The sequence below is a fragment of the Antechinus flavipes genome, chromosome 5, assembly GCF_016432865.1.
Source record: "Antechinus flavipes isolate AdamAnt ecotype Samford, QLD, Australia chromosome 5, AdamAnt_v2, whole genome shotgun sequence".
Classification (NCBI taxonomy): Eukaryota; Metazoa; Chordata; class Mammalia; order Dasyuromorphia; family Dasyuridae; genus Antechinus; species Antechinus flavipes.
Genome location: NC_067402.1, coordinates 191,410,391 through 191,432,178, shown reverse-complemented (window position 1 = coordinate 191,432,178; position 21,788 = coordinate 191,410,391). Strand labels below are relative to the sequence as shown.

The window sequence follows — 21,788 nt, the reverse complement described above, 5'->3', positions numbered from 1 at the left end:
TGAGCAGGCTGATTTCAGAAAAGCTTGGAAAGACATACATGAATTGATGCTAAGTGAAGTGAGCAGAACCAAGAGGACATTATACATAGCAACAAGATTATGTGATAATCAACTGTGATGGACTGACTCTTTTCACAAGGAGGCTATTCAAGACAATTCCAATAAATTTGGGATGGAGAGAGCCATTGGCATCCAAGGGTAGAACAATGGAAAATTAATGTGGATCAAAGCATAGTATTTTCACCTTTTTTGTGGTAGTGGTGTTTGCTTGCTTGTTTTTTTTTTTTCCTTATATTTTTTTCCCCTTTTGATCTGATTTTTCTTGTGCAGCATGTTGAATATGGAAAGATGTTTAGAATTGTACATGTTTAACCTATATAGGATTGCTTATTGTTTTGGGGAGGAAGGAGGAAGGGAGAGAGGGAGAAAAATTTGGAACACAAGATTTTACAAAAGTGAAATTTTGAAAACTATCTTTGCATGTATTTGGAAAAATAAAATACTATTTTTAAAAATTGGAAACTAGATGTTGTTTTTTGTTGAGTCATTTCATTTCACTCTTTGTGACCCCACTTGGAGTTTTCCTAAAAGATACTGGAGTGGTTTGCCATTTCCTTCTCTATCTTATTTTACATGAGAAAATTAAGGCATATGGGATGAAGTGACTTGCCCAGAATCACATAGTCAGTAAGTGTCTGAGGCCAGATTTGAATTCAGAAGATGAGTCTTCCTGACTCCAGGCCCAGTACTTTATCCACTGTGTCATTTAGGTGCCCATAAACTAAAATAATGCCTGTCAATTATGGAATGAGTGACAAAATTGTGTCTATTTTTGTACTTCAAGGAATTATTTAGAAAATCCAAAAAACATATTTCAGTGTATGAAATTATATTAGTGCAAGGGTTTGAAGAGTCAGAACCAGGAGAATAATCCAGTTAGTAACAACAGTATTGTAAAGGCAAACAACTTTAGACAGCTTGAATCCATGCAATAAACAACTATGATTTCACCGTGCTGATAAGGAAGCATGTATTAGATGTATGAATAGGTGATGTATTAGAGATATGAATTTTGTTTGACAATCAACATTTGTTAGTTTTTTTTTTTTAAGTGGGAGAATTGAGAGGGAGTGGAAAAGAGCAATGAAGTTATATTTCCCCCAAAATAAAAAAAGAAAGAAAAAGAGGAAAAAAATCAGGGAAGAGCAATGTCATAAAGCCTAGATAGAAGAGGGTACTCGGTAAGAAACAATGGTTTATAATGTCAAATGTTACAGAAATGTTAGGACAAATGAAGTTTGAGAAAAAGTTCTATGATTTAACAAGGAAGAGATTATTGTCAGCTTTGGAGAAGATAGTTTCAATTGAATGATGTCAATAAAAACCAGATTTTAGGGGATTTAGTAGAACATGGAAAGAGAAAGTGAAGGCTCTGTGTATAGATATGTTTCTTAAGTTTAGCCTTGAAAGGAAAGAAAAATATGGAATGATAGGGTAGATGGTAGGATTATTTGAGTTTTGTACAAAAACGTTTTGTTTTGTTTTAATAATGGTAGAGACAAGGGCATATTAGAAAGAGGGAAGGAGTCAGATAAAAGAGAGAGTGGGACTAATAATGGGAAATGGTCTTCAAGTATACCCTGGTTAAAATACAGTAGCTCTGCTCAATGAATTCATAGATGATTGATTAATTTTATTGTCAATAGTGCCAATTCATTCACAAAGTCAGGATGACTATTGTAGTAAGAAAAGTCCTAAATAATAAACATATCTTTAGCACAGTGCTTAGCACATAGGGAATGCATAATAAATATTGATGTACATGAAAGGAATTATAACAATCACAAACCAGACATTATGGAATATTTTGTGGCAGTCAAAATTTAGTTGACTCTGATATACATATCTTTATGTCTTTATCTACTCACACATACAGCTTATATACATACATACCTGATTATATCTATTACAGAATCACTGTCAGGGCTAGAATTAAAATTCATAACCTGTACGTGTGCATATGTAAACATAAACACAGATACATAATTTAGTTTATTAATCTTAATTTATACATATGCATATATAGACATATGTGTGCATACATATTTATTTGAAAGCCTCTCTATTTTGTCGAAGCTAAAAGGACAGCAACCATTCAGACCTGACATCTTACTAATCAGCATGGAAGTTTTGATCTGCTCTATTTCCAAACTGGACTGGTTTGCCCTACTAGGTGTACTCTGCCTCCTTCCCAGACTTCCTCTTCCTCTCCCACTTCCACTCCTGAGGAACTCATTGTATTGATGCCAAATTTAGTTTGGAGAGGATTTCTGCAGGTCAAAAGTCCTGGGCTCAAGTAGTCCCCCAGTCCTCAGGAACAGGGATTACACCTGTACAGCACCATGCCCAGTAACCACTATACCTTTGCTTTGTTTGATGACCTTTTATACCTCTGCTTGGTAAACTTCCCACATGTGAATGAAGGTGTAGGACTGCTTATTTAGTTATTGCTAAATTACTGGAAATTAATCTTCTACTTGCTTGAAATACTTTAAAATCTGAAAGGAGTAGATGAAGTACTTATTTAAACATACACACACAGTGCCAGGTTTCTGTTGAATAATACACTTCTATGTTTTATTTAAAGTGTCCCAGATTTAATTTTGTGTTGCCAATTACTGTCTTGTATGTGTGTGCTTGGTAGAAGTTTTAGGTTGGCTCAATATTAGGTATAATCTGTCTTTTTTCTCTTTGCTATGCCCTTGTATGGCAAAATATGATCAATGAGAAACCTAACTAGAATTTCATTTGTAGCATGTGCAGGTAGAATTAGTTAAATCTGCCTGGCTATGAGACTTACTGTATGCCTTCTTAATTCTGGTAGCTCTGTTTTGCCAGAGAGGCCAAAATCCTAGAAGGGGGTCAGTCTGGTTTATTACCTGCTTGTTGTGAATTTACATTTGTGATTATTGGCTGAGGGTGAGCTCACACCCTGCCTCTATCCTTCTTTGTTTGGTTGCTGTGGGATTTAGTCCCATTAGGCTCTGGACACAGATGTCTCAGCAGTTTTGAATAATAGACCCATTTCCTCTGTAGTCTCTTTACCCTGGAATTGCCTTTGCCAGTTGCCCTGCATCCCTACCTCCACCCTACTCTGCCTAGGGTCAGTAGGTGACCCTGTAGCCCTCAGAACTTGTCCTCTCAGAAGTTGTTTTCAAGAATTTTCCCTCACCTAGCGTTGTTCCTTTGAATCTGTCAAAAATGGTCTACCACAAGGGCCTGTCCATTGGCCTTTTCTCACAAGCAGTTTCAGAATAGCTACCTTAGGTAGTGAAACAGGTGAGGTGTGAGGACATGTCGAGATGCTTTCTGCTGCCTTGTTCTTTGCTGTGACAGTGATTAAAATAAATTTAAACAAAGCTTCAGAATAGTTTATTCTAGAAATATATACACTCATCCCATCTGAAGAAAATGTGTTTTGAAAGAGTAGTGTACCACATTTTAAAAATCTGTTTCATTCTTTAATTTGTATCCCTGTAAAAGGTTTAAAAGTAGTCCTATGACCTACTTTTGCTATATCCTGATGTAACTCTATAAATCCACTAATGTGTTGGGAAGCTGGTTGAGGTACTTTTGTTCTCACTCTAATGGGGGTTCCTTAGCCCTGGGCCCACCTACACAGACTGGGTTCAGTCCTGGTGGAGTATGAGACCTAAAAAGATGAATCTGCTTCTTTTTTGTATACTCTCTCGCTCTTTACACCACCATCCCAGAGCCTTAGGGAGAATCCCTCAAAACTTTTGGGTTGGCTCATATCCAGGATCTCCCAAAAATCAAATAGGGAAACACTGAATGTATAACATAGATCAGATAGTGACCAGCTATTTATTGTATCCATGCAAAAGAAATATTTAACAAACAAAAGACTCTTCCCTCCCTAAGATGGTAAGCAATCTTATATGTATGTAAATGGATAAATTTAAACTTCAAAAGGTAAATTAAAATTACTTATACTTTCCTTTGAGGTTGATACTTAAAATATTAAGACATAAAACATTAAAAAAGAAAAGATGTGAAACATTAAGAGTTGATAGAATTGTTAAATAGACACTTTACCTCCTTGGGTCTGTGCTCAAAACAACTGTCTCAAAACTCATGTCTTTTGATCAGGAGCCTTGTCTTATTATTGTCCACCCTTTAATGATCATCTTCCTGAAGAAGCCCTATATGGCTCTACGGGACATCTCCAGTAATGTAGCCTGCATTGGAGCATCAAAGTAGCCACTCCCCTCAAAATCTGCCTTTCCAGATTGTTCGGGCAGCTGTGTTCAGACAGAGAAGCTGGGGCAGTCAGGCTGCCAGAGACTTTATAGCCCACTCAGGGATCATTTGAAGAAGCTCTTGCTTTAGTGGCTGTATGCTTTGTGAGCTCTTTGAGGCGACTGGCCATCTTTTTGCCTTTCTTTGTATCCCCATCATTTAGCACAATGCCTGGTACATAATAACTGTTTAATAAATACTTGCTGACTGACTTAAAAAAAGAGAGTGCCCCTTCCTTTCCACTTAATAGGAAATTCTATACATTCAGAAGAGTAAATGAAGAGATGGAGAGAATTGAAGCCCTCTCTGTCTGTGTCTGTATATGTCTTTCTTTTTCTTTATTCATATTTTATTACCTAGATTTACAAGGTACTAAATATTATGCAAATTCAACCATTTTGATGCCAAAGACAGTTACTTATTTTCCACTGTTTTTCCCATTAACGTTTATGCATCTTTTAAAAAAATATTTTTTATTTTTTTATGTAGTGTTCCAAATTCTTCCCTCTTCCCTCCCTAAGATGGTAAGCAATCTTATGTGTATCTCACACACACACACACATAAACGCATACTCATGTAAAACATTTCCATATTAATAATTTTGTGGAAGAAAACTTAAACAAAAAAAAAGTAAAGTGAAAATGCTATGCTTTGGTCTGCATCCATCATTTCATTGTAAGCAGATAGCATTTTTTATCATGAGTCCTTTGGGATTGTTTTGGGTCATTGTATTGCTTAGAATAAAGTTATTTAATAAGTGTGGTTACTGTGTACATCGTTCTTCTGGTTCTGTTCATTCACTTTTTATTAAGTCTTTCCAGGTTTTTCTAAAATCATCCTGATGAGTATCATTTCTTATGGCACAACAATATTCTATTGATGGGCATCCCTTCAGTTTCCAATTCTGTGCTACAAAAAGAGCCACTCTAAATATTTTTGTACAAATAGGCCCTTCTCCTTTAAAATTTAAAAAAAAAATTAATTAAAAATTTTAAAAAAAATCTGGTATTGCTCGATAATCACACTTTGATTACCCTTTGGGCAGGATTCCAAATTGTTTTCCAGAATGGTTGGATCAGTTCACAGTTCTACCAACAGTGCATTAATGTCTCAATTTTCCCAGTTTTTTTCAAAATTTATCATTTTCCTTTTCTGTCACATTATCCAATCTGATAGATGTTTAAATTCAAGAATTGTTTAAATTTGCATGTCTCTAATTAATAGTGATTTAGAGCATTTTTTCCATTTGATTACGGATAGTTTTGATTTCTTCATCTGAAAACTGCCTGTTCTTATCCTTTGACCATTTCTCAATTGGGAAATGACTTGTTTTCTTATAAATTTGATTCAGTTCTCTATATATTTGAGAAATGAGGCCTTTATTAGAGATACTTGCTAGAAATTCCCCCTTCCCCCTTCCTGATTTCTGCTTTCCCTCTAATTTGATTGTACTGTTTTTGTTTGTGCAACGCTTTTTAATTTAATATAATCAGAATGATCCATTTTATATTTTGCAATGCTCTATCTTGTTTAGTCCTAAATTCTTCTTTTATCAATATATCTTGAGTTATCTCTCCTTTCATACTGGCCTAGAGTTCCACAGAACAAAAGGCCTATCCTGATTACCTTCTACTACTTCTACAAGAGTGTTCCAAAAGCCTAATAATTTATTTTTTTTCAAAAGCCTAATAATTTAAGTCATGAAAGTTTCAAACTATACCAAAAGCCTATATAAGCTATACTATCCCAAAAGAACTACTGAATTTAATAATCATAAACATTGGTCTCAATATAAATGTAGTTCAAAGGGGGAGAGAGTTACTCTTGAACATTGACATTGCCCCATATGGGTACCAGTGAGAAACAGTACAGATGTGATAACCCCATTGTCGCTAGACACATAGAAGGGCTGTTGGTTCAGATGAACAGCATGATTTGAACTCCAAAGATCCAAAGCTACTCAGATCAAACATATATAGAATTTTTAGACAAAAATGATGTGGCACTAATAGGAGATAGCTCTGTCTCCAGTGAGGTAAAGCTGTGGGATAGCCTGTACCATTTAAATGAGGATATTTTCTGGATTATCTAATAAAGAATGAGGAATGAGGGTCAAGCAGCTGGGAAATTTAACAATAACAATGCCACAGCATAACACAGGCTGGAATAGTAGAGACATTAGGTCAAGCCACATATCCTGGAGGCTTATATACCAATAAAATTGGATTTCACCAGCTTATAATAACATACATATCCTATTGTATACTTTTATTGGGTTTATTTCTTCCAGACAGTACAAATTAAAGTAATTTAGCTATTAAGTCACATAGCAGTTAGAAAGCAAGGCAGACATTTTAAAAGCTTTACAAGTAGCAACAACTTTGTATCTCAAGAACTCTTCAAGTACCACATATTTAATTCTAATCATGAGTGTATGTAGTAGTTAATGTATAAGATAGGTAACATCTCTGCAAAATGAATTTGCCTTATATTTTCACAACTTCTTATGTGATCCATTTCCATCAGAATATTGATAAATTAAATTGAATTGACTTACACTTTGAGGATCTCCATATCCTCAATACATATCCCCAAACTCCCACCTTTCAACTGATTCAATCTCTATTGATCCCATGTTTTTCTCTTTCTTGAATTGAATCTTTCTTCCACTGTTCCTGCCCTATTAGAAGTCTTTAATTTTTTGATAGACCTTCCATTCTATAGGTCCCTAACAACAATTCTTCCTACTAAAATATCACCTTAGTGCCATCTTCCTATTTCCTACCTGCCACACTTTCTTGACTGGCTCCTTTCCCCTAATATTTTGCCCTTGCTAGATTTTTTGATCTCTACTTTCTTCCTGAGATGCCACATTCAACATTGACTCCTTTCTCATGCTTCTCTTAAAAACAATATCTCTCATGTGTGTGTATCTCATAACATTTTCTGCATTGTAGTTATGCTATCTATGACAGAGGTATAGCTGGCTATACAAACCATCTAGTCACAGATCCTACCTTGATTTCATATATGTCTTCAAAGGTTCTCTTTTTTCTAAAATTGGTATTTATAATGTTGCTCTCTAATCTTCTTCCAGCTTTTGTGGGAGATTATGAGAACAGGAGAAAAAAGGACTTGACCAATGATGAGAAGGAAACCATCCACGTAGGTGACTTTGAGTAGTTTAGCCTACTACAAGAGTGTCAGAGGTTAGATTTCGGGAGAAATTTGGCAAAATTTAAGAGGATTTTGAAGGAGAATAGTCTCTAGGCCCAGATACTGGTCCAGATTCTATTTCCAAATTGAAAAAGAAGCAGGAACCAAGGCAAAAAAAGTATTAAAATTAAAGTATAAAAAAGTATTTAAAATTGATCAAGAATAATCAAGGAAGATTAAGGGGTAGAACCTGAGGAGGAAGATTCAAGAAACAGAAGGAGAAAGAAGCTGGCAAAGTATGTAAAAAAAGGAAAGTGGAATAATTAGCAGGATAAATGATTGATAGATGGGGCAAATTGATGAAACAAAGAAGGAATAACAGAGAGGAACAGCAAAAAACCCTGTTTAGCTGTACTATAGAATGTGTGAAGGGAATAATGAATCATAAGTCTGAAAAAGTATGTGAGGGCCAAGCAATAAAGGGTTCTATTTGATCCATGAGATTATAGAGAATCACTAGAGTTTATTGAGTAGAGGGGTAACATAGCCTGGCCTGTGCTTTAGAAAAAGGATTTTGGCATCTATGTGAAGGATGAATTGGAGCAGGAAGAGAACTGAAGTATCTGCCCTTTTGTCTTCTCTTTTTTAGAGGGAGACCAGCCTCCACTTTGAATAATTACTTGGCTGTGGCAGAGAAAGATCATTAGAAAATTCTTTCTTTCCTTATCTGCTGGAAGCCACATCTTCACAGAGTGCCTCACCTGGCTAAATTTCATGATGAACTTCCGTGCCAAACTTTCCACTGAGCAGGCCTGTTCATCTGCCTTGCTGATCTTCATGTCTGGAACTGTTCTCCATCCTCACCCTGTGGCTAACTTCCTATTTTTTTATTTTCTGAATTTTGAATTATTCCTCTTCTGCTTCATTCTCTTCCAGTTATCCCTCAGTAGGTGGGCTGGGGGAGCATGGGAGTGCCTGCTACAATTTCTGTTGTAACTAGAGGTGGAATTTGATATACATATACTGTTAGGTGAGTGTGGGTAGTTTGATAGCCCTGTCTATCTACCCAAGCTTACTCATTTATTACATGTGAATACGACTCATTCTTCCCAAAACATCTCCAAAAGAATAGGGATATTCTGAACCAAATTTCTGATTTAGAGTTTAGGAATAGGGATACTTTGGATAATTTGGAGTAACCTTGTTGCTATGGAAATTGTTTGTTGTCAGTGCCTGATGTTAGCAGGGAGAGGGATCATCAATTTCTAAGGAAGCCCATCATTCATTGGGAAACTTTTCCCCATGAGTAACCAACCTTCAAAGGAGGACACACTGATGACCATTTTGGTCCAGGAGAATCTCTGGGATTGGAAGTCCAGGAATAACACTTATTAGGCCAGGAGCTGTAGAAATTAATTATCCTATCTCCTGAAAGAAGAGAGGTGATGACTTACAGTGCAATCAGTAAACAGGGCACTGAGGTAGAGCCAAGAGTTTACTTTTCACACAGTTGCAAATCCCCCTTGAAATGTAATTTCCCAAAATTTGTACCAGTTGTCACTAGGTCTCTGGAGCCCCCTGCTGGGGGGCTAGCAAGGTAATCAATCAATTCATAAGAATTTATTTAGAAACCTGCTAGGTGCCAGGTGCTGTATTAGAGAAAAAGACAAAAAGGAAACATTACTTGCCCTTGAGGAGCTTAAAGTCCACTGGCAGAAGCAGTTTACATCATTGTCTGACCATATGAGTCCTGAGGGAAGAAGTTGGACTTCCAACAAGACATTGTTCTGTCTTGAGCAGAAAAGTCAATCCATCCTTAGGAATTGGTGCAATTACAGAGTGTAGGGAGAAAAAAAGAAAAGATGAGGCTTGAGTTATAATGCATATTAGTAAAATTCAGAGTTTAGATTGATCCAGAAGCCATATTTAATATTCCAGTGATCCAAGGGACTGAGAGAAGCTGGAAAAGCCAGAGACTAGAGCAATGTAAGCTGAGGAGATTTTCATGGGATCAGCAGGCTTTTTTCTAGGAGTACTGATGAAATGGCAGTCTGAAATCTGTTTTCCAAATGTTTTGTCCTTTCGTGGTAGCTTCTCTATGGTTACTTTTGCTTATAAGCATGGTCAGAGGCCATGGGGTCATGGGGGCATATTGTCATTGGGTCACCCTGCTTCCTTCTGATTCTACCAACCTGTTGAGATTGTGGCTTTGAATTCTCTTTCTTCTCTTCCCTTTTCCACATACATAGGCCTCATGTCCTGGGCTCTTTAATTCTTTTACTTTCTATATGCATGGGTTCTCCATATAGTGAAGTAAAACTTAAAAATTGAACCTTTAGAGACAAAATGGACCAACTAGTGAGACAAAAGTTGCTACTTAAGATTTTTATCAGATTAAAACTTTAATTGATTCTTAATGGAATGATCTTTGTTTTCAGAGATAAATACATCTTCATATATGGTGAAAAAACAAAGATTTCCTCCAGACTTTTTTCCATGAAAAAATAGAAGGGGAATGTATATAAATAAAGATTTCAGCTATATGGGTAGAATAGCCCAGCTGGGGAATTTTGGAATGAGTAATATAACTCTTCTGTAAGTTTTTAAGTAGTCAAAGTTAAGCACAAAAATGAAATATGCTCAGCAAAAAGCATTATGATAAATTGTTACTTGAGCAATTGTGCAATACTGGAAAATTTTTGGTTAGATAAGCAAATCTAACATGGCATAACCCTGTTTCCTGTCTTTTTTCGTTAAAGATGTACTGTCGTAATTTGTATTCTTTATGCGTTATAGTTTCCTCTCTTCTCCTGTCTCATACTTCCTTTTCTATCATTACAATCTTCATTCAATTCAATTAAATTGAGAAGCATTTATTGCTTATTCCCCAGTACTTCGACAGGCATTGAGGACATAAAGACAATAATGTTAGCAGTCTCTGTCCTCAAGGAGTTTACTTTCTGCTGGGGGAAACATATTCACAGATTAAATAAAAGCAAAATATACGCAAAATCATTTTGTAGAGAGGGAGCATCAGCAATTGGAAAGATCAGGAAACACAAATGGAACATGTTTTTGAGCAGAGCTTGGGAGAAAAATTAGGAGGGAGAACATTGTTATCTCTTAGCTTTTTTTCAGGTCATTCCCTCCTTCTTTGACTTCCCTTCCACTCCCAATTCAACTCTGCACTGTCCTTTCTTCTTAAATTCCTTGTCTCCTTGTCCCTTGCCAGATGTTAGTACTTGATTACTCCTGATATCTGTCTTTTCCACTCAATGTATTGCTGAACAAAGTTGGAAGAAGTCACATTATAACTTCATGCTACACAGCTCTTTTTGTGTTGACAAAAATTGGAAATCGAGGGAATATCCTTCAAATGGGAAATGCCTGAACAAGTTGTGATATATAATTATGATGGAATGTTGTTATATTATAAGAAATGACAAGCAGGATGCTTTGAGAAAAATCTGGACTTACATGATCTGATACAAAGTGAACAGAACCAGAACATTGTGTACAGTGACAGCAATATTGCATAATGATCAATTTGAAAAATTTTGCTACTCTGATCAAGAAAAAGGACTCATGATGAAAATGCTATTCACTTCTGTAGAGAGGATTGATGAATTCTGAATGCAGATTGAACCATACTTTTTTTCCACTTTATTTTTCTTGTTTTTGCATGTCTATGTGCTTTGCATGACTTCACATGTATAATTGATATTATATTGCTTTCCTTCTCAAGGGATAGGGGAAGGGCAGGAGAGAGGAAGAGAATTTGGAACTTAAATATTTTAAAAGTAAATGTTAAAAAAACTGTAAATGTAATTGATAAGTATTTAATAAAATGAATAAAAACACATTTTAAAAAATTTTAAGTGCTAAAAATAAATAGAATATAAAACTTTATGCTGTATAACTTCACTTGGGCCTTAAATGCAAAAAAGATTTCCTATCTTCCTACAAAAGTTTTTCTGCACCTTCTCTCTTAAAGATGATTTGAAACAAGATGTTGAATAAGAATAAAATTGAATTTGGAACACTGTGGAAGACTCCCATAGCTTTGTCAGGGCAAGCACAGGAGATAAGCTAATAAATCTGACAGCATCTTCTTCACAGCCTGCTGTAGTTATTGGAGATCTTGGGAAGAGGCAGCTAGATGGGAGAGTGTTTAGAGTATTGGATTTGGAGTCAGAGAGAGACTTGAGTTCAAATCCTGCCTCAGACACTATGTGGTTTGATCTATTGCAAGTCACAGTTTCTCCCAGCCTCAGTTTCTTTATTTGTGAAATGGGAATAATAATAGCATCTACCTCTAAGGATTGTTTCAAGAAACAAATAAGATAGTAAAGAGCTTTTCAAATAATAGCATCTACTTCTAAGGATTGTTTCACAAAACAAATAAGATAGTAAAGAGCTTTTCAAACTTTAAAGAGTTTTGAACCCTAAAGTTCTCAGCTATGATGATGATGATGATGATGATGATGATGATGCCCAACCACACAGGGATGCAGTCAGTGCCCGTTCTCCCTCAGTTGTCCATAGACTCAGAACTTAGGTCCCAGTGTGTTCAAAGATCATCTACTGTATCAAATTTTTGTCAGCATACAGGAATGTATATCTGATGGAATTTGAAGCCCCTTACGATTTTTGATACCTGTAGGCACTTATTCTTCTACCCCAAAGGACAGATAACCAGAGCATTCCACAGTGGCAACAGCAGAGCTTCCTGCATTCTCCAGCCAGTGATTAAGTTGAAACCCAGTGCCATAACATAACAAATAAAGGTACCACTCACATACCAAGGATCACATAATACCTTCTAGGGCATATGACACACATGTAAGGCCTGTTATTAATGCAGGGCCAATGTACGTTTTGTATTATATAATCATTATCTTTGTCCATATAGGTAGCTATCTATCTAGTGTAATTTGAAAGGACTGAAAATTTTTTGACTCTAAGGAACACTCAACAATGCCTATTTCTCCCAACCTTCTCTTCATATTTTGGGAAGCAGCATTAGGTAATCTAAATAACTCTATGTAACTTCCTCAGAGGGAATTGTGGAGAGGACCAAGAGACAATTTGGGATAGAGAGCTATGTTCTCTTGAGCAGCTAAATTTGTGGGAGGTGTTGATGCAAGTGGGAGGAGATAACTCAGCAGAATATTCATGGCACAGACCTAGAAGGGGGTGAGAGAAGGGCAGTGTTCCTGGCCGCAGGCCACACTTTTGAGCAGGTCAAGCTCTCTGGAATGTAATTCAAGGGAGTATTTCAAGAAATGGAGACTCCCTGTTCTGGTGCTGTTTCGAGTTGTTAACACTCTCTGCCAAGGCCAAGATGGTAGTGTGCTCTTTCCCTATGAGGCCATAATAAATAACTGGTTTTCTGCTAGGAGATGAGAACTGCAGATGGAGTGATGGGCAGTGCAAGATGCCATGCTGAGAATCAGGGAACATGTGGCGTGATCTTCTAGGGTTACTGGGCAAGCAGAAGAAAGGCACGCAGGCTGTACAGGACTGTGGGGAGGGCCATGGTGGAAAGCAGGGAGAGAGCAGCAGCTGGTGGTACCTCCTGGTAGTCAGAAGGGAGAACCACAAAAGGCAGCGACAGAGTTGGAGGCATGAGGGGCTGGCAGAGGAGCTGACCACAATGGATGAGCAAGTGTGAGCACCCCCTGCTGGAACAATATTTATAGGACTGACACTACACATAACATATACCTGCTGTTGGTGGCGATGGTAACTGAGCAGTATTGCAGTTTTGTGTTGTTTTGTTGTCTGTTGGCTGTGATAAAAACCCGATTTGTTTTCCATTCATCGTTTGAATATTGTGAACCATGAATCATGTGTTTGCAAGGAGAATTGGAAAGTGCCCCACTGCGTGGTGGAAGTTTTCAGATTGTCGGTGATCCAAAGAAATGAAAGACCCACCAAAGTGTATCCATCCCCTCATGGCCTCTGAGTAGAGCTGACACAAGGATTACCAAAACTTAAATTCAACTAAAAGTTGTCCCCTGATCTACAGACACTTTAATGTGACCTCACTTAGAAACAGCTGTTCTTCTCCCCATCTGCAGCTGGAGCTACTGCTGTGGCTGCCAAGGATAGAATCCTTTGTGGAAAAGCTTGTAAATTTTTAGAGAATCTTCCAGTTCAAAAGTGGAGTAAGAGAAATAGCCGTGAGGGGAGCTGACTCCTAGGTGGGACCAACCATCTTCTCTCATTCTGCCTGAATTTTTCAGTATATTTTCTTCTATCTGAACTTCCACTTAGGAGGCAGTCATTTGCGTTAATAGACTTTTAAGCATTTTGCCACTTTTTAACAAATGCCTCTATGGCTATTAAGGAGTTTGTCATTACTACTTTAATATGATGTAGCATAATTAGCATTTTATGAAAAGACAGTGTTTTGGTTTTGAATATCCTTTTGTGTCTCTCATTTGTGTGTAATGTGGAAATGGATAAAGTGATCCCAGTCTCTGGTTAATAATGTAATAAGCCAGTTCATAATTGTGCATGCTACCATAGCTTAAGCTGTGGCCTTTTTTCTTACCTAGAGGTAAGTCTGCTGGACAGTTCCATGAAAAGGGAGAAAGCTATACTCATTTGGAGGGAGACAACATAGCCCTGGTACTGTGTAGTGATGTCAAGGGCAAATGGGGCCAATAAGTGATATATAAGAATTCTCTAACAGGTTGCATGTTGACTTAGAAAGCCTCACATTTATCAACACATTTAAATCAGAAAGGAAATATATTTTAATATGGTTTAGGCTACACTCTGGAATTTGTGGACCATGTGTTTGACATTTCTGAGAAGTAGAAAGAGTACTGCATTTGCATTCAGGAGACCTGAAATCAAAAGTTGATCCTCTGCTTACCTTCTCAGGTGAGTCAGCAAGTTTCTGGGACTCAAGTTTGATCGTATTAAAAAGAACTGTTTAGAATAGATGATTTCCAAAAGTTGATCCTCTGCTTACCTTCTCAGGTGAGTCAGCAAGTTTCTGGGACTCAAGTTATTAAAAAGAACTGTTTAGAATAGATGATTTCCTCAAAATTCAATTTTAGTAATCAACTAGATTTGATTTGAAAATTCTGGTCATTCTTTAACTCTTCATTCTCACCCTATATTTCTAGTGAGCTGCCAATTCTTGTTTTTATCTCCACAACATCTTTCATGTATATATGCCCTTTTCTCCACTGCATAGCCCCAATCTTGGTTCAAACCCGCATCTTATCTGGACTATAGTAGTAGCCTACTAATTGATTTCCCTGCTTCAAATCCATTCTTTCAACAGGTGCTGTAGTGGTTTTCTTCCTTCCTTTCCTCCTGTCTCTGATTCTGTCAGTGTCTCTCTATCTTCTTCCCTCCCTTACTCCCTCTTTCCTTCCCTCCCTCTTTCCTTTCTCTTTTCTTTCCTTTCTTTCTCCATTTGTTTCTTTCTTTCTCTCTCTCCCTCTCTCCTTCCCTCCCTTTCTTCCTTCCTTCTTCCCTTCCTTCTTTTCTTTCTTTTTTCCTTTTTCTTTCCTTCCTTCTTCCTCTTATTTCTTAATTTCTTTTATTCATTCATTTTTTCTTTTTGAGATGAGTTCTAACATGCATTTTATTATATTTGCTGATCTATTTTATGTGCAATAATTGGTTCTTTTAAAATGTATACCAAGGTAATCTGTAATAATAACTCTTGCCCCTAAGTCAACAGAGGTGTAATTTGATGTTTGCTGAATGTAATTCACCCCTTCAGGTGAAAATGATCACTTTTCGTTTCTCTTTTGCAATTGGACTAGGTACCTCACACACTCACAATGTTGTAGATGCATCAGACAAAGGTAGTAACTGGTGCTGAAATAAGCTAAGAGACCAAGAAAGCATTAGAAAACATGTGTGTTTCACTTGTATTAGAACTGCTATGAGAAAAATAGAATAATGTGTATTATATAGCTCCTTTATTGTTATATACACATCTTCTGACATTAAAAGGAGCCTGGCTGGCTTGACCTCCCTGAAGTTGCTGCCATACACCCTTTCCTCTTGGATTCTTCTTTCTTAGGGCTTGATTCAGTATGCATTTTGCCAGAGTATCCAGGTTGCATCTTAATAAGCATGAAGCAGTTTAACTGATGAGAGGCACAATTTTCTTAGTATTTGTACCTCATGGTTAAGCTTTCTTTAACTATTTTCTTTCTTTAACCTATTCAGTGCCTATGAATTTGAAGCAATGGAAGACACAGGCAAACATTTAAAATCTGGCATATATAATCTTCTCTTTTTCATTCACTTGCACCATTGATTTCATAATATTACCAGAAATGGCTTCCGTACCAATACAGTGCCTACATTTTTTGCTGATCTTAGTTTCTGAGATTCTTAGAATGGTCATTGACTTTCTTGTGATTCAGCTGGGTCTGGGCAGCTGCCAGCTACATGGGCACACAACTGAGGCCACATCATTCTGGCTGCTCTGGCAGCTTTGGCTACTGCCACCATATTGTATCCAAGATTCTCTTCAAGTTCAGTTAAACTATGTTACATACAACTCCTTTTATTTTCGTAAGAAGAGAGAACATTAGGAAACTTTTAATAGGCCAATGAAATTGACTTTAGTTCTTGGAAAAATTCTAATGGATCATTAAAATTCTAATGGATCTAATGGATTATTAAAGAGATGGTAGTTGAACCAAGAAAAGGTCATGACACATTAACTTCATTTTCTTTTATGATAGAATAACAAAACTAGTAGTTAGAGGAATGCTATAAATGTAACTTATGTAGATTAAAACAAAGCTTTTATAGAAAGTTACCCCATCATTTCATGGTAAAGAAGATGAAATGATGTTGACTAGATGATAATACAATTTGACATATTCAGAACTAATTGCATGGCCAGACCCACAGAGTAATTGTTAATGGTTTACTTTCAATATGGTAAGGAACTCCAGTGAAAGTTCTCCAGATCTGTGATTAGTCCTGTACTTTTAATTTTTTTGTCAACATTTTGCATAAAGGTATAGGTGACATGCTCATCAAATTAGTAGGTGACGCAGAACTGAGAAGGATAACAACACACTAGACAATAAAGTTAAGATCTGAACTGCTCTTTACAGATTAGAACATGGATTGAATTTAATAAGATGAAATTCCAGAAGGATGATATAATGTCTAACACTTGGATACAAGAAATGAATTCCACAAAAACAAGATGGGGAAGGCAAGGTTAGACAGCAGTTCTGAAAAAGATCTGAGATTTTAGTAGACTGCAGACTCAATGTTAATCAGGAGTATGATATGATAGATAAGAAATCCAAAGCAATTGCAGACTACCTTGAGGGAAGCATAACTATAAAGAATAGAAAGGAGACAGTTTCATTGTATTCTGCCTTCAGATCTCGTTTGGACATTGTGTTCTGCTCTGGGAATGAAAGTTTAAGGACATTAAGAAGCTTTAAGAGAATCCAAAAGGGCAGCTAGAATGGGGAAAGATCAAAGTCAGGAATTATATGAACACAACTATGTAACACTTTACACACAGAGATCTAAATAATTGGAAAAATATCAAGTGCCGAGTGAATGTAACAAAAATGACAATACTACCTAAATTAATCTACTTATTTAGTGCCATACCAATCAAACTCCCAAGCAATTATTTTACAGATCTAGAATGGAGAAAGACTATAGGTCCATCTTAAATGAGAATCAGTTGGAAGAACGACCTTGATGGGAGGACTGGAGGGAAGAAGTGCTATGAAAACTGTCTCTAAGCATTTGAAGACCTGACATGTGGAGGGATCAGATTTATGTTTGGTCTTTTGAGACCAAAATCAAGAAACTAGTTCATCAAATATAACTGTTTTCTTCTCCCTGTTTCACTATGAGGCAAGAGGGTACATGAAGAACTCAGAGGGAACTCCATAGCCACCCCACTGGTATAGGCCCTTGTCACCTCTTGACTAGACCGTCAAATTTGACTTCTGGCTGTTCTCTGCCTCGAGTCTCTCCTCACTCTGGTCCGACCCCACTCAGCTGTCACAGTGATCTTCCTAAAAAGACCAAAGCCTGACTCTATTGCTCCCTATTCAGTCAACCCTAACCCCAATGACTCTTCATTACCTAGAGGATCAAATCTAAAATCCATTGTCTGACTGGCTAACTTTCCAGTCTTCTTATACTTTACTTTCTTCTCTATATAAGTCAGTGACACCATCTCTTGGCTATTCCTTGAACAGGACATGCCATCCGACTTTTGGTTGGCTCTTCCTCTGCTTGGCATTCTCTCCCTTCTCATTTCTGACTCCTGGCTTCCGGACTTGGCTAAAATCCCCCCTTCTCCAAGGAGTCTTTCCTGATACCTCAAATGCTATTGCTTTTTGCGATAATCTCTAGTTTATTCCAAATATATCATGTTTGAACACAGTTGTTTGCATGTTGTCTCTCCCCATTAGGGGAGGGGAGGGACTGGTTCTGTCTTTCTTTGTATCCTCACTACTTAGCACAGTTTCTGGTATATGGTAGATACTTAATAAATGTTTGCTGACTTGCTTGGATTTGAACTTCTAGAAAGGCCAATCCTCTCATTAACTCTTCCAGCCTAAACAGGAGCCTACTTTTTTAAGGATAAGGAAATTCTATAATCACATTGAACTTGGTCACATTTTGCATTATGAGATGCACTTGAGAATTGAGACAATTTTTCAAGATATCTAGAATCTGTAATTTCCTCCTACTTATTATATATATGATGATGTAGTTTTGGGTTTTTTTAATCCTTGAGTCTTGTAATGGTAAATGCAGTCCTTTGTCACTGAGGATTGGAAAGGATTCAACGTTGCTTGCTATAGAATATATATGACACATATTTTACTGTTACCTATCCTTAATGACAATAAAACCTTGTTAAGATCTTTTATTGGAAATTGATTCTCTCTCTCTTGTGGATTTAGAGGTAGCATTTCACATGAGGAATTCCACGGGTGAGGAGTGAGGGAAATAGAAATACCCCTTTTAGGCTTTTGATTCCTCACCCTAGAGAACAAGTCAAGACTAGTGGTTGCACTTACCAGATAATTGTATGTATCTGTAAATGTAGCATCTTTTGCTTTTTAATTTTGCCCCTAAAATCAGCTAAGAAGATAAGAGAGATAAGAAGATCTCTCCTTTTGATAAAATATCCTTTTTGAACAGATAGTCCTGTTGCACCTGAAAGCATAGATAAGACCCTGCATATTCTCCCTTTGTTTTCTAACCTTGAGTAAATAAGAAATCATTTTACTTCCCTGCTCCTTAGCCAATTGCTAGGCTCCAAAAATCTCAATACAAAAACCTTGAGTCCCAAGTGGTAGATCTAATCATTATTTTGTAACTTTCAAAAGGAAGAGGTATGTTGAACACACATCAGCGATGGGAGATTTCCTAAACATAAATATGGAATATTGGGAAGCTATTTTTTGGAAATACAACATTACCCTGATCAGCTATACCAAAGGTGTCAGACTTGTGGCCAAAAAAACCTTGTAAATGCAGCTCAAAGTAAATTAAAGTAAAAATGGGAAATTTTTAACAAGATAAATAATAATGCAATGCAACACTAATTATGTGGAATTTGTGCTTTTCAAAGTTAATATGTTGCTTGATTTAAATTCGACTTCACTCTACATCATTGCCCCAATCTCAGTGCAGATTTGGAGATTCTCATTATCCCATTTCACTTAGCTGTAAAGAATATCCTTTAACAAGGACACTGACTCTCATTAGATAGAACGTCTCTAGTTGCTGGTTGAATGTTTTTCTATTCTTTTAGACTTGGTTGTAGCTATGTAATTTATTACAAAAGTGTATTATTAAGCAAGAATTTAAATACTGTATGAAGACACACATCATTTTTTTTGCCTTATTAGAGTTTCTCATCTAGTTTGAATTTATGAGTTTCATTCTTCACCCCAAACCTCCCACCCTCTTCTCATCTTCCCCAACTGCTCATCTGGGAATTCACAAATCCAGTACCTGTCTCCTATAGTGAGCAGCTTGTATTTTGAGGGTTGGGTGGGCAGAAAAGGAACAATTCCATACATTTTGCTTTATTGATGATAGAAAAGAAGGGGCAATATGAGTCTTTTTTTTTTATTTGTTTGTTTTGCTAAATATAAGTAGGAAAATGCTCATTGTCTTTCTTTTTTAGTTACTTTCTATCTGTAGTATTGTGATACCTGATCTTAGAGATCTTCTGGTCTAATCTTGTCTTTTTGGTTGAGTAATTAGATGCCCAGAAAAAGATGTATCTGGTCCCTGGTAACAAAGAGTGTGACTATAGGTATAGATAGTCGATCCAAATCATAGAACTTGGATTAAAATCCAGATCCTTGGATCCCAGATCAGTGCTCTTTCTCCTGAATTATGCTGTCTAGGAGTTTCATTGTGGAATGTTCTGTTCCTCCCATTTCTTGCTTTATAGTTGATTTTCTTTTTCTTCAACCATGCAGATGGATTTTCCCATCTTAGATCCAGTGACTTGTTAAGAAGATTTGGATGCTAATGAATTTGTTGTTTTTCCCTTCTATTAGATGGACATTACTGTGGAGACGCTCTTTGGCTACATGCAGGAGCGACAGAAAAGGTATTCTAAGTATGCCGAGCAGATCCAGAAGGTCAATGAAATATCCTCTATTCTACGCCGTATACAAATGGGCATTGATCAGACTGTACCTCTGATGGAAAGATTGAACAGCCTGCTTCCTGAGAACGAAAGGTTGGAGCCCTTTAGCATGAAACCAGATCGTGAGCTCAAGTCATAGTTGTTTCCATTTCCCAGGACTGGCCACTGAGATTTTTTTCCATGGAGGGATAGAAACCAATACTGCCCAGAGAATATTTGGAACCGTTATACCACTATCAGGCAAGACTTGGCTTTTCATTTGATTTCCTGCTCTCCATGATGGGAAGAGAAGCAATCCAAATAGGGACAGGACTCCCTGATCTGGAGTCAAGGGGATTGTTCCTACTTGGTGTGAACCAGATTTTTTCATCTTACAGTCTGAAAGTCTTGAAGGCCAGCATCAACTATGTTACTAAAACATAAACCATTTAGTCCTTGTCGACTCTTCAAAGAACTCTGCCCTAGAAATTCTTTGTTGCTGTTACTGTCATCATATGAGTTAAGTGTGTTGAGTCTAGTTCCAGATAAGCTGATCCAGTTAAAACAGGAGAACTGGAGAGGTTATTTTCATGACTTTAGGTATTTGTCAGTAAATAACTGTCAAAAGACCCTTTGATTTATAGGGTTATAAATGAAAAACTTTAATCCATATGTGTCTGTTTTCTTACTATTCCTACACTAGTCATGTCAAATCTTTTGGTTGGGATTCCTACTTTGGCTAAACCTGGATACATTTTGCTTTGGTTATGTTATATCCATTTTTTATTGGGCTCCAGATACACAGAACACTCTCTTTTAGCACCATCATCTCGCTGGTTCATGTCACTTTTAAATGATTGGTATCCTTGACCTAACTATGGTATAGGTTTGGCTGTATCATTGGGGTCATAGGATTATAGATTTAGAACTAGAAGGCACTTCAGAAGTTTTAATCCAACCGGTTGATTTTACAGATGAGAAAATTAAGATCCAAAGAAATTATGATTTGTTCAACATTAGAGGCCTCCAAATGCCTACCTCCAAATGCAGTAATCTTTCCATTGCATCATGAAGGCCAATGCTTTCATTTTACAGATAATTAAGATCTAGAGAGAAATGAGCTACTTTGTATCTCACTACACAAGTGGTAAGCAGCAGATTTCAAAGTAGTGGACCCAGAAATTTACGTAACAACCACTGATGAGTCAAAAATACATATATATGTATGTGTTTGTGTGTGTGTATGTATATACTTATAGCTTTCCTCCCTTCCTCTTCCTTTCTTCTTCCCTCCCTCCCTCTTATTTTTTGTTTCTGCATTCCTCTCTTCTTCCCTCCTTCCTTCTCTTCATTCCTTGGTTTGTTTGTTCCTCCCTTCCTTTATTCCTCCCTCCCTTTTTTCCTTCCTTCTTTGTCTTTCTCTCTCTTCTGTTCTTCTCTTCACCTAGCTCACCCCTTGGATGGCAAAGTAGGGATTATTCATGGATCTAATTTCACTTTGATAAATATGTAGGCTCATTCGGTTAATGTTGAATTTAATGTAGACACTCATTTGGGCTCAGACTACAACTCAGAACTTCTGAGTTCAAGAGATCTGCCATTCCTCATACCCAGGATTATAGATGTGCATTGTACCACACACAGGGTGCTTTTTGTTGATTGAATCATTATAGAGTATTT

At 36.9% G+C, this 21,788-nt stretch overlaps 1 protein-coding gene across 1 annotated transcript in view; it reads left to right on the top strand.

Annotated features, from left to right (window-relative positions):
• The window catches only part of BORCS5 (BLOC-1 related complex subunit 5), a 77,535-nt gene extending 56,757 nt beyond the window's left edge, over nt 1-20,778 (top strand). The window contains exon 4 of the mRNA XM_052000118.1: nt 20,038-20,778. Within this exon, the coding sequence (XP_051856078.1) occupies nt 20,038-20,268 (231 nt within the window). The 3' untranslated portion in view covers nt 20,269-20,778. The remainder of the gene's footprint in view (nt 1-20,037) is intronic.
• Nucleotides 20,779-21,788: the final 1,010 nt, after the last annotated feature.